An 11,624-nucleotide genomic window follows, 5' to 3' on the forward strand; every position below is an offset into this window, starting at 1 on the left:
TGCAGTCTGACCACATGGTGCTTGTGATCCTCAGTTGTTGGCTCGTCAGTATATTATCTGAATGTCGCTGTTCTAACCTCTACTATTATTCCGACTTCATCGAAAACTGGATATCCACCAAGATAACTTCGAAGCAATAGACGAAAAAGTATATTGAATGACCGCAAGGTATGTTGCGATAAAGGCTGAAGAATGTGCAGGCCAAGGTGGAGGAGCGCATCTAGATGGAACACGAGAAGATGCATGGATGAATAGAACAAATGGTTACAGGATGGAGATAAAATGGATATGCCTGGTTACATTGTTGTATTACTAGTAAATCGTGATGAATTGGACGGTGACTAACCCCCCAGACTACAACTGCTCGCGATCTTGAGCCTCCGTATGCCCTTACCCCTTCTCCTTTTTACCCTTTCTTACACAACCTGGCCAGATTCTTAGATTTGCTTTTGATATATCTTCTTCAGCTCTCATTTGATCACCTTCCAAAGATGGAAATATACTCGGGCATCGGGTTTCAGACCCTAGTCCATTGGTTGTGCTAGATGTAATGTTCTGTTGGTCGTTGTGATGTTGCTTGTCACTTGTCCCACTTCTATATGCAACTAGGCAAATCCGGAAGCGGGTTGACGGATGGGAGAAGGGCATCTGCAACTGGATTCAGCGTTTTCATTCATTATTTGAACATTAAAACTCAAGTTACTTTGCGAATAGTTCATGAGCCGACAAGTGTTGTGTATTTTTATATTTGCTAGATGTCGCCGACCGGTGGAAACAAAGCCGGTTCATCATCAGCTTGCAGCCCCAGTAAATTAGTTCGCAGCCTGGGCCTCAACTAAACTTATTATGGATCGTCGGCCGCCCGCGTAGTAGCCGGGGGATGGGGTCCTTGTTCATCTAATAGCCGACTTGGCAAAGACTCGTGAATGAAGTAAAATATAGGTGCTGGCCCGCTATTACTCTTATAGATTATACGATCATTTACATCCCTAGAGACATACCCAGCTACGGGACTTCTTTGACTGCAAACGCATTTCATGAAGTGTTCTCAAATTCCATGTTCGTTTTGAGTCTGGTCCTTCATTGATACCATGCATATTATCACAATCTTCGTTCAAACAGTTGCTGGACTCGCCACCCTGGCATCTTGCGGGTCCACCAAATTCCTTACACCCCCAGAATCAGACTCAGAATGGCCTGAAGATCGCGGCACGGGAAAAAACGAACGCTACGAGCCTGGAGACGTGATAGTGATCACCTGGAAGACAGATCTGGGAGATGTTGATCTCGAAATATATCAACTTGCTGCAGATGGGTTTGTTAATTACAGGCCAATGAGAACATCACATAGTAAGACATGATGAGTCTCAGTTCTTGGCACTCACTTTACTAACCAAGGTGGCTAGAGGTTGATTTAACGACCAGCATCTGGGATGCTGAGTACGATTTGCTTGATCTGGCACTGAATAATGAGGATTCAGTGTACTGGTTCATGTTGTCTAGCTCGGGTGAGGGACGTGTTGCTCAATCGGTACATATAAATGTCACCGCCCCACAAAATGACGAGACAATGTCTGTCAGCGTATCGACAACCTTGACCTTTCGACAAGAAGAACCATCATCGACCACGGAGCAGGTTTTGGTTTTGGAGACGGATACTGAGCCCACCACGACTGGTTCATCCCCGAGTGAAGAGACAAGCTCTAGCGCAGATCATGGTTTAGACTCAGGACTATCTCGAGGGGAGACCGCAGGTGTAACTGCAGGTGCAATAATTGGTGGCCTGTTGATTCTCGGTGGTATTGGATGGTTTGCTTGGAGAAGATTGGCAATGAGGAAAAAGGATGCTGAAGGTCTTCAGCATCAGCAACAACAGTTTTGCTGTGCGGAAACGAAACATGAGCTTCCCGGCAACCTGAATACACATCCTTCAGATTATGCAAGAAGCCTGCCAGGACTTTACGAAGCACCCTAAGAATTATTCGCCGGCGATTCTGTCGCAGTCATCCATACAAATTAAATGGCAGGGGCGGTGCATTACTGGAATCCATGCGATACCTCTACCAAGGGCTCTATATCTATAATACAACTCATCTTTAGCGATCCGAGTCTTTGAAACTTCTCAGTTACGCCCGCGAACCCAAGTCAACGGAGTTCATTCTCCTTATTTCATTTGTACAGATTTCCAATGTCGAAACTGCTGTTTTGCCATTAGAATGTTCGGCACCAAGGCTTCGCCAGTGCAGTGAGTCTCCGCAACAGAGAAGGGCGGTGCCGCCTCTTTACTCTTGAGAGATCAATTGTGGCTTTCTTATAACATGCCAGCTATAAAGACCTTTGTGCGTGGCAGCGTATAAAGTGTGCCAAGGACTCGATTTGCCTTTTGATTTCACTGTTCGGGCTTTTGGTATTGACCACCACCGCTAATGTATTATCTGTGAGTCTCGTGTGGCTGTCCAGGGCTGATCCCACAGTTGCCCATCCTACCTCACTCTTCGTCTGAGGTTGCGGGCAGAGCTGTTGCGCTCCCGCGTATGACAACACGACACGCTATCACTCATGGGACTTCTCCGAAGACAAGGTCGACTACGGGTCGCACATACGGAACTGCAGCCTTGTCATTCATCCCACTCCCGAAAGGCTCCCGAGCCATCAGCAAGTACTTCTGAAGCGAAAGGGCACTCCTACATTTCATATTTGAGATCACCAATTTTCATCAGTTTCGGGTTGTCCCCAGACACGTAGGTTTCATCCCGGGCATGACCGCCGATGACGACAACGTCAATCATCTTTTCCTCTTTCTTCCCAGGCACCCGTACCCGCCGAAGAAGATTGGCGAGACCAGTGATGCCGACGTCTTCCCCAGAGCCGTTTCGGCTAGAGCCTCGACCTTGCGACAGGTGGATTTCAGTCGGAGCTGCTTCTAAGATTTTTCCCAAGCTTCGTCGTTTTCATCCCAGGCAAGATCATCGAAGTTTAGGGTAAACAGAAATGTGATAAGATGCCTCAACTACCTTGGTGTACTGACTGGACACTACCTTCCTGACAGATTTAGTCGTCGCATCTTGGTTATCTGGACGTCAATCATCTGCATTGTGTCTCTTGTGATCATGTCTGCTTTGATGATGGGTAAGGGTAAGAAGACCTCGGGAGTGGTCGTAATGGTCCTGCCCTTCGTCTGCATGGCTCCTTTGGGTGCTCAGTCGCGTCTTGTCTGGATCATCACCACTGAATCTGCGCCTACGCGTAACCATGAGAGAATCATTGCCACGCCCATCTAAAGTAAGAAGTAATAATGCAGTTTCATAATGATTAAACACACATTGGTCAGCGTATTGTGATCCAATCTAGAACACTTGGGTCCGACGGAAACACTTCACCGTTCATCATACCATGTACGTAGCCTGATCCAATCAACCGATAAACCACACCTACTTGATCTTTGCGAAGAACAAATGGTACCTCACCTCCAGCAAGAATGGCGATCACATCTCCGGGCTCCGAGGTCCATGGAACTGAAGCCAGATAACCCCGTGACGTTATCCCTATCGGCATGGAGTGCACGCATATGTCGTTGAATGCGGTAGCCTTCTCCAGCAGATCCCTTTCTATCTGTTCCATGCTATTTCCAGAGAACAGAGCTTCATGAAACTTGTCGAAACTTTGCGCGAGTCTAGCCTCAGCTGGGTAATGGCAGTGCGAGTCGACGTTCCAGCATAATGTTCTCCAGAGGACGTCTCGAACGTCTTCGCCAGTGGGATATCTCTTTAGCGATAACCCAGTGCTGCAGGACTTCTGATACCCCAGTATACCCTTGTACGGGACATATGGATATTGGTAAGAAGATGCATCGGCCTTTGGTATATCTTGCAGTATGTCTACAAATATCCCATGAGCCGTAAGTCTTTTTCTGTCACTCAATACGCTATAGCAAGCTGAAAAGCCCTTGGAGGCATTGTATAGCCCATCGCTAGGAGGAATGTGGAGTTGCGGCCTTTGTGACCAGTTTGTAACCCACGAAGGAAAGTCCTGTGTGTGTACAGTATTCGTTGCCTGGAGCAGAACCTCGAACGGTGTAAGAAGGTTTAGGAACGTGATTGTCATATCAGCGAACACCTTTACCTCACTAGCTTTATAGTCCGGTGGTGGAAGCTGATTTTTGAGATCTCCGATGATATTGTGTAAAGCAAAGATGTGATCCCGTTTATCAGTAGCGCGGAGTCGACGGCTACGAGCAAGGACATCGTACAGAACTGTCGCGGGACCAAGGTCATGAACCCTTTCCCTCACCAGGTACACCGAGTACATCTGATGCTTGAATCCTTCGAGCAAGGTAAATGTTAACCCTCCGTCATGGCTGATGTCTCCGTACACATGGGAGAAAAAGTCATAAAAATCTTTGTAGTCAACTTCTTGCTCCCCACAAATGACAGTTGTTGACATGTTTAAAGCTGCCTCTTGAACAACCCATACCCGCTCCCACCATGGCCGTAGGACAACATCTAAAAATCCTCTGACAAGTGTGGTCATGTATCCACTGGTTACATACTCGGCTGCCTGTCGTGTCAGGTTGCTATAAAGGTGTAATGGCGCTGGTTTGTCGCTGAGTGCCTCTGACTTTCGTATATCAGGTACCATAGACCGAAGATATGACATAAAGATATCAGAAATGGGATGTCCACTCTTTGAGTCTCGAACCTTGGATGCATCCCCGAGCCAGATGACGACTCTCTTCGCCCTTAGGTAGATCAGATCCATCATAGCTACCTGTCTGCCTCGTTCTTCATGGTTGCTCTGGTCGATACAGACGGCATCAATCCACAATTCTCTTTCTTTGTTCTTTGATCGTAGTTTTTGTAATGCATTTTTGCAGTTCTTGGAAACCTTAATGACAGCTCCCTCGCAGTAAATCGAGTGTGAAAGTGTCGCATCACCATCTTCGGTTGCCCATGTATATGATAGCGCCTCAAATGCGCAGGTATCTAGGCTCGCCGAAGTTAACTTGATATTGATGTCATGTTCATTACAGAAGGCAGGAGAAAGTGTGAGAATTCGGATCATTCCATTATGATCCAAGGCTGTGTAGTGGTAGAGGGCTGCCATTGTCGTAGACTAGAACTTTACTGAACAATTGTAAGTTTGTGAACGGCCTAGATGATTTACAGTTGTAATTATTAACGGTATCTACCCTTGTTTGTTAATTCAGCACAGCAGCGTAATTGTAATTGTAATTTCGATGGAATATGCAACGCCGAAATGGAATTCTAGTTTCAGTGTCTGGCGACAGCTGGCCAATTTGATAAGACTTCATTGGTCGTGTGGTTGTACGAGACTACCTACTATCTATCTGGGTAACAAGCTGACTTGGACATGGCGGGATCTGACACCTCTTGCATGTATAAATGGACGGACTGATAGGTCAGTTTTCAATAGTTCCATCAAGGTTGCCGCCATAACTGTCAATGTGCAGACTTGGCTGAGATCATGCGCCTACAATACCTAATCCGATAGGCTGAGAGGGCGGGGGTTGAAAATGCCAAATTACCACACCTCTTGTTATCACTTCGCCCGGATTCTTAGACATTTAATAGATTCACAATGTACAGGGCGTACTCTAGTAACTCAAAAGATAATTCAAATTCCAATCGAGAATAGATAAAAGAAACACATACACCGATAGAAATTACTTAGTTTTATCAAGCACAATACAACATTCACTTCCAGTCCGGCTGTTATATCTCTTAACTACTAAATTTCACAATCTCTTCCGAAGCTTGATCCAGTCACTTCAACCCATCAGTATTAAAATTCAGCAGTCGTTCACAATGGGCCCAAAACCAATCAAACCAAAGCCACCTCCAAAGCCACCTCCGCAGCCAAAACCAAAATAAAAGCCGACCGCTAAATGTGTTAAAGCACTATCAAGCAAAACCAGCAACTCCGATAAAGGAAAAGGAGGTGCTATGGCATTTGAAAGTCAACTTTCACCTATACGTTTATCAATCACCCTTGCGTTAACATCTTGAAAGATATAACGAACTCACCAGAGACTTTATATGGAGCTCAACTACAAATAACAACCTAGGCGGAGCGGTTTCCTTTTTGATCTGAAGCTAGTTTTTGGGTTGTAAGTTTCGCTATAAATACCATGAACTTGAAGTTTAGTCGACTCTTAATCCAGCTAGAATTACAGATCGCCATCAATACTTAATCATGAAAGGACATCTGCCGTGAAAATAATGTCTCCATGTATTCCGCAATGCATTATGGTGCTGCACTGCTAAACCAGGCTAGGCAATAATATACCAACTAGTGCTTATCTACCCCTCAACTCTAATTCATCCCTTGTTCAGAATCTGGGTCAGGTTCTTATCATTGCCTTTTATCAGCTGTTAAATTGATAAGCTTCTACAACTGATAAATTCCTAATTTATCCATTTCTATCATTCTCATCACTTTCCAACAGGCCTCGCTTCAGACGAATCACAATAATGCAGAATCAACCTACAGGCCCCCCAAGAAAGCGAGCTCTTCAAGCATGCGACTTCTGCCACTCCCGAGGGTTGAAGTGTCGTCGGTTATCAGCCGACCCACAAACCCAAGATATCTCCAACGTCTGCCTGACCTGCATTGACTATAACGTCCAATGCACGATGAACCGGCCTGTCAAAAGACGTGGCAGAAAGCCCACTGGCCCAAGCGGAGAGACGGGTCCCGGGGTACAAGCAGATCCTCAAACATCTAGCTTCAAGTCGCCTGATTGCATACATCGTCTCATAGAGATCTACCGGGATACCATGTACCAATGCTAGTACGAATCCACTTCCATTTCTTTTGTTCAAGTTACTAAACGTGTTTAGTTTCCCGTTTCTATCCGAAAACGACCTCGAAGTACGATGGGCAAACAGCATACCTCGTGAAAATGAGGTATCATACATGCTCCTCATGGCACTGTGTGCTGTTAGTGCTCAGAGTTTGACTCTCAAAGCCGTTTTCGATAGCGAGTTGCTGGGTGACATGAATGTTCACGACAGCGAGACATACTTTACCGAAGCTGTATCTCATGTACCCACGCGCGTACCTGATTCCAATGACCTAGACTACTTCAGGACATTTGGCTTGCTGGCTGTTTACTCGCTAAAGAGCGGAAACAAGAGCGATCTCCATCGATATCTCGGGCTATGTCATGCTCTCATCGCTCAGAATGGCTTGCAGAATGAAAGTTATTGGGATTGCTCCATCTCATTAGCTGAAGTGGATGACAGACGACGCCTTTTTTGGTGCGTCTACCGCTTGGAAGTCCACTCGGCCTGTGTACTCGGCCACATTATCCGTTTGCCAGAAGCACAAATCTCAGTGCAATACCCTCGTATTACTCCGATCATGACGCGCGAGACACAAGCATGGACGGCTGGGTGGGACTACATCACGGATTTATTCCGTTTGATGGAATACACAATCCTCAATTTGCGTCAACAAAATCACGCCAAGGTTGTCTTTACTGCTCTTCGCGATCGTCCCAGCCCAGAAGCGTTGCTTGAGAGTCTCAAACACCTTAAAGCTAACAAACCTTTCATACTTCGTGTTCTATCACAGCCACACGATGAGCTGCAGAGCAATCGGTGCAAGTACATGGCAGTTCAAATCACCTGTACTGAAGCGTTGGTCAACATTATGGCATTACTTCATTGCCATGCGCCAGTGAGCGACGTGATCAAGGTTGCAGAAGATTTTCTCAACGAAATATCTGAAGCGTCTCTGATCATGTTCAAGGTGGCGAGTAGTCAGATCATACAACAGCTGCTGGGTGTGGGGTACATGGTCTACAACGCCTTTCTGTATGATGAGCATCAGTGCCAATTTGCTGTAGGTAGATTAGTGTCGTATTTGGAGGATATCATCAAGAATCTGGAGCAGGATATTCCCACTGCTGCTGCTGCGAGAGGAGAGTTGCAAAAGCTGGCAAGGTGTATCATTTAAAATGTCGCAATTACTTTCCGACAAGGATCATGATGCCTGGTTAAATATCTCAATTTCCATCTTATCCGTTGTTTTAGGAACTTCTTCCCTACTCAACTCCTGCTTTCTTCAATCATGTGAAACAGCCATGGTGGTCATGTACTTGCGATAAGCCGGAATGGACCATCTCCTGAGTCGCTTGCCGTACACGATCATGATAAGAAACGTGAACGTACAGGCGAGAGAGATCATTGCCGCCGTAATGAAACAGTTCTTCAATCCTTGCGATGTCCACCAAGGCGTGATAGCATAGCTGAAGCCAAAGCCAATTGTGTTGCGAATCAGCATAATGGAGACTGTTGTCTCACCAGCGATTTCCTTAAAACAGTCCACATTGTAACTGACAGCAATTGCTCCGCCTGCAACGCAACCGACTGTCAACATACCAAGTCCAAACACGAGTCCTATCCAATGGACCTGGTAATATGCGCCAACTCCCCAAACAACAAGGCCGGCGGAAGAGATAATACCAGAGACGAGTAAGACCCAAAGACGTTGCTCGGGCTCCCTGATTCCACCATTGCGTCTCGCAAGCCAAAGCGCAATCCAATCTGCTGCCTTGCCAACCCAGAGACAAGCAATGGCTGCACCGATGATAGGCCCGGCGTACACACAGCCGACTAATGCAGCTGACCAGTTGTAGGGTTTGCTTGACAGGACGGGGCTTGCAGTACCGTTCAAAACATTGTACCAGGCGAGGTTGATACCGTAAAGAAACCCAGCCCATGCGACAGTTGGGAAGTGAAAGATCATTAGAACAGGACGATAGACCATGCGCAACATATCAGTATTGCTAGGACGTCCTGGCAGGACCTTGAACCATGTGTATTTTCCCCAGCCAGAGTTGATACTGTGCTTCGTGGTGGGAGGGGTTGTAGATGGTTGAGAGCCATTCTGAGAATCAGTTCCAACATCCCGGGACTCTTCGTCGCCATTCATCTTGGTCTTCATCGGTTCAGTGTGGGTAGTATCTTCAACGACTTGACTCTCAATAGACGCTCCGCGAAAGTACATCGTCTCTTCCATGAAGAAGAACATAATGACAAAGCATACAGCACAGATGATAGCACCAAAATGCATTGTCCATCTCCAGCCATAAGCATCATTGAACCACCCGGCAACAAGGGGAGCGAGGAAGTTGGACCCAAATAGAATGGCAACGTAGAGACCCATGTATGTTCCGCGGTTGTGTGCGAAGAAGAGGTCGAAGACGGTGACTTCGCAAAGGGACTCTATGGGCGATACGATGATACCAATTAAGACTCTGTGGGCAAACCACACTCCAGCCGACGAGGAGTATGCAGTCCAGGTCATGATGGGAATAGTAAGTAGCATCGTCAAAAGATAGACACCACGTCGTCCGTAGGTAAGGGCAATTGGCTGCCAAATCAGACAAGCCCATCCGAAGAACAGAAACATGACGCCTGTTCCTTGGACAAGATTGGCAGTGGAGATGCCGGTATCTTTGGTGATGTCTGCCAAAACAGAATATTGGAGGGAAGTCGCGATGCCCGTTCCGAGGACGTAGAGATATGCCATACTGACAGCGAGGAGCTTTCGATGATATGTCCAGTTGAGAGGGTCTTCGGGGTCGGAACTTGGGCGTGGGACGAGGACAATGTCTTTGTGTTGGGAGTCATGAGGTCCGCTTGAGTTCATCCCATTGATATCAATGAGACGAACTGTACCAGGGACATCATCGTGATGGCTTGAAGAATTGTCCATACTAGCATCGATTATAGTTGTGATGGTTACAAGTTGAGGAATACCATCTGTTTCTCTGAAGCTGTCCAGAGCTTATAAGTTCAAAAGCCGCTATCAGCCAAGTGCCAGACAATCGGGATGGATGGTTGCAATCTATGATGATACTAAGCAAGGGTTAATTTAAGTCGGCCACTAATGATAAAGGCAGATGACTTTATCGGGTCTAATAGCTGGATCAGAGCTAGTTAGCTTGGTAATTGATAATAACAGCTGCTTAATTAATTAGCAGCTGTTAATTGAATCCGCGGACGCGGGGTAATAACAGCTTTTAATTGTACAACTCCAAGATGGATGTAAGTCGAGGAACAGGTGAGGGAAAAGTGAATATTTAAACGTGCCTTTATCGCAATGGTTACGGTATCTACCATGTTCAACTTGTTGGTTCAATCAAGAATTACACATATTTCCAATCTTGACTAGACATCGTTACTCTCAACTGGAGAAATTATACACGCTGCCATGGCGATTGATAGTGGAAACAAGGTAAGTCACAACGCTAGGCCATAACTATTCTCATAAAGACTAATTCCCTAGGCGCTGTCCATTGTGGATGCCCCCATTTCAGCTCTCGCATCAGCTCTTGCCGAGGGCCACATCAACAGTGTCGAGTTGACAGTCAGGCACCTCCTCAGAATCGCCAAATATGATCGTCGCACTATCCACCTCAATGCCGTCCCCATCATCAACCAACATGTCTTTGATGCTGCTCAAGCGTCAGACCAGCGTCGCGCCTCAGGTGAAACGCTAGGGCCTCTCGATGGAATCCCAGGTACTATCAAGGACTCATACAAGATGAAAGGCATGACAGTAGCAGCTGGTTCTCCTGCTTTTAAAGACCTCATCGCGAATGAAGATGCCTTTACTGTTCATAAACTCAAAGAGGCCGGTGCTGTTCTCTTGGGACGAACTAATATGCCTCCTATGGCTGCTGGGGGTATGCAGCGTGGTGTCTATGGTCGTGCAGAGTCTCCTTATAACGAAGCATATCTCACGGCAGCTTTTGCATCAGGGTCTTCCAACGGTTCCGCTACTGCAACTGCAGCTAGCTTCGGTGCCTTTGGGATGGGCGAGGAGACCATCTCGTCTGGCCGTTCGCCTGCTTCTAACAATGGGCTTGTGGCATACACTCCTTCCAGAGGCCTGATCTCGATTCGCGGTAACTGGCCTTTATTTGCAACATGCGACACAGTCGTTCCTCATACCCGAACAGTTGACGATATGTTCACACTCTTGGACGTTATCGTGGCAAAGGACTCCAAGACGTCCTGTGACTTTTGGCGCGAGCAGCCTTTTGTCAAACTACCAGATGTTGACACCATTCGACCAAAGACTTTCTTCGACCTGTGCGATACCAACGCACTCCAGGGCAAGACGATCGGTGTACCAAAAATGTACATTGGAGGAGTGGACTCTGACCCAACCGCTAGAAAGGTCCACACTCGCCAGTCTGTCATTGATCTTTGGAATCAAGCTCGCAAGATCCTTGAGGGCCTTGGCGCCACTGTTGTGGAGACGGACTTTCCTCTTGTGACTAAGTTTGAGAAACCTGAGGCTTCTGACATTGTCTCTGAGACTCCTCCTCATCGCAACGAGATTGACATATGTCAGCTCATGGCATATACTTGGGATGATTTCCTGGCGTCAAACAAAGACGAGGAGGTTGCCTCAACACTTGCACAAGTGGAATCATCCACTATCTTCCCTCATCCGCCTGGGTGTCTGCAGGACAGATATGACTCGAATGATCCTCTTGTGCGACACAACGCTGTGGTAGCTCACATCACCAATGGCCGTGTTCCCACCTTTGAGATACCACATCTCGGTAACGCTCTTCACAATCT

The 11,624-nt window shown here is 46.8% G+C and overlaps 5 protein-coding genes across 5 annotated transcripts in view; 3 read left to right on the forward strand and 2 right to left on the reverse strand.

Annotated features, from left to right (window-relative positions):
• Positions 1-1,091: 1,091 nt before the first annotated feature.
• Positions 1,092-1,975, forward strand: FGSG_04801 (uncharacterized protein; the record flags this gene model as incomplete). The annotated part of the gene is made up of 2 exons (XM_011324946.1): positions 1,092-1,350; positions 1,407-1,975. The coding sequence occupies 2 exons, from the start codon at positions 1,092-1,094 to the stop codon at positions 1,973-1,975; spliced, it is 828 nt and encodes a 275-aa protein (XP_011323248.1).
• A 709-nt stretch (positions 1,976-2,684) lies between these two features.
• On the reverse strand, positions 2,685-5,103 carry FGSG_04802 (uncharacterized protein; the record flags this gene model as incomplete). Its single annotated transcript, XM_011324947.1, has 4 exons — positions 2,685-2,923; positions 3,146-3,277; positions 3,468-4,029; positions 4,123-5,103. 4 exons carry the CDS (start codon positions 5,101-5,103, stop codon positions 2,685-2,687), a joined length of 1,914 nt encoding a protein of 637 aa, XP_011323249.1.
• Positions 5,104-6,491: 1,388 nt separating this feature from the next.
• On the forward strand, positions 6,492-7,980 carry FGSG_04803 (uncharacterized protein; the record flags this gene model as incomplete). Its single annotated transcript, XM_011324948.1, has 2 exons — positions 6,492-6,811; positions 6,861-7,980. 2 exons carry the CDS (start codon positions 6,492-6,494, stop codon positions 7,978-7,980), a joined length of 1,440 nt encoding a protein of 479 aa, XP_011323250.1.
• A 108-nt stretch (positions 7,981-8,088) lies between these two features.
• Positions 8,089-9,744, reverse strand: FGSG_04804 (uncharacterized protein; the record flags this gene model as incomplete). The annotated part of the gene is made up of 1 exon (XM_011324949.1): positions 8,089-9,744. One exon carries the CDS (start codon positions 9,742-9,744, stop codon positions 8,089-8,091), a length of 1,656 nt encoding a protein of 551 aa, XP_011323251.1.
• A 326-nt stretch (positions 9,745-10,070) lies between these two features.
• Positions 10,071-11,624, forward strand: part of FGSG_12615 (uncharacterized protein) — a gene marked incomplete at both ends in the record, with an annotated part of 2,568 nt that continues 1,014 nt past the window's right edge. The window contains 3 exons of the mRNA XM_011324950.1: positions 10,071-10,076; positions 10,204-10,266; positions 10,318-11,553. Of these exons, the coding sequence (XP_011323252.1) occupies positions 10,071-10,076; positions 10,204-10,266; positions 10,318-11,553 (1,305 nt within the window). The remainder of the gene's footprint in view (positions 10,077-10,203; positions 10,267-10,317; positions 11,554-11,624) is intronic.

This window comes from Fusarium graminearum, chromosome 3 (genome assembly GCF_000240135.3).
Source record: "Fusarium graminearum PH-1 chromosome 3, whole genome shotgun sequence".
Lineage (NCBI taxonomy): Eukaryota > Fungi > Ascomycota > Sordariomycetes > Hypocreales > Nectriaceae > Fusarium > Fusarium graminearum.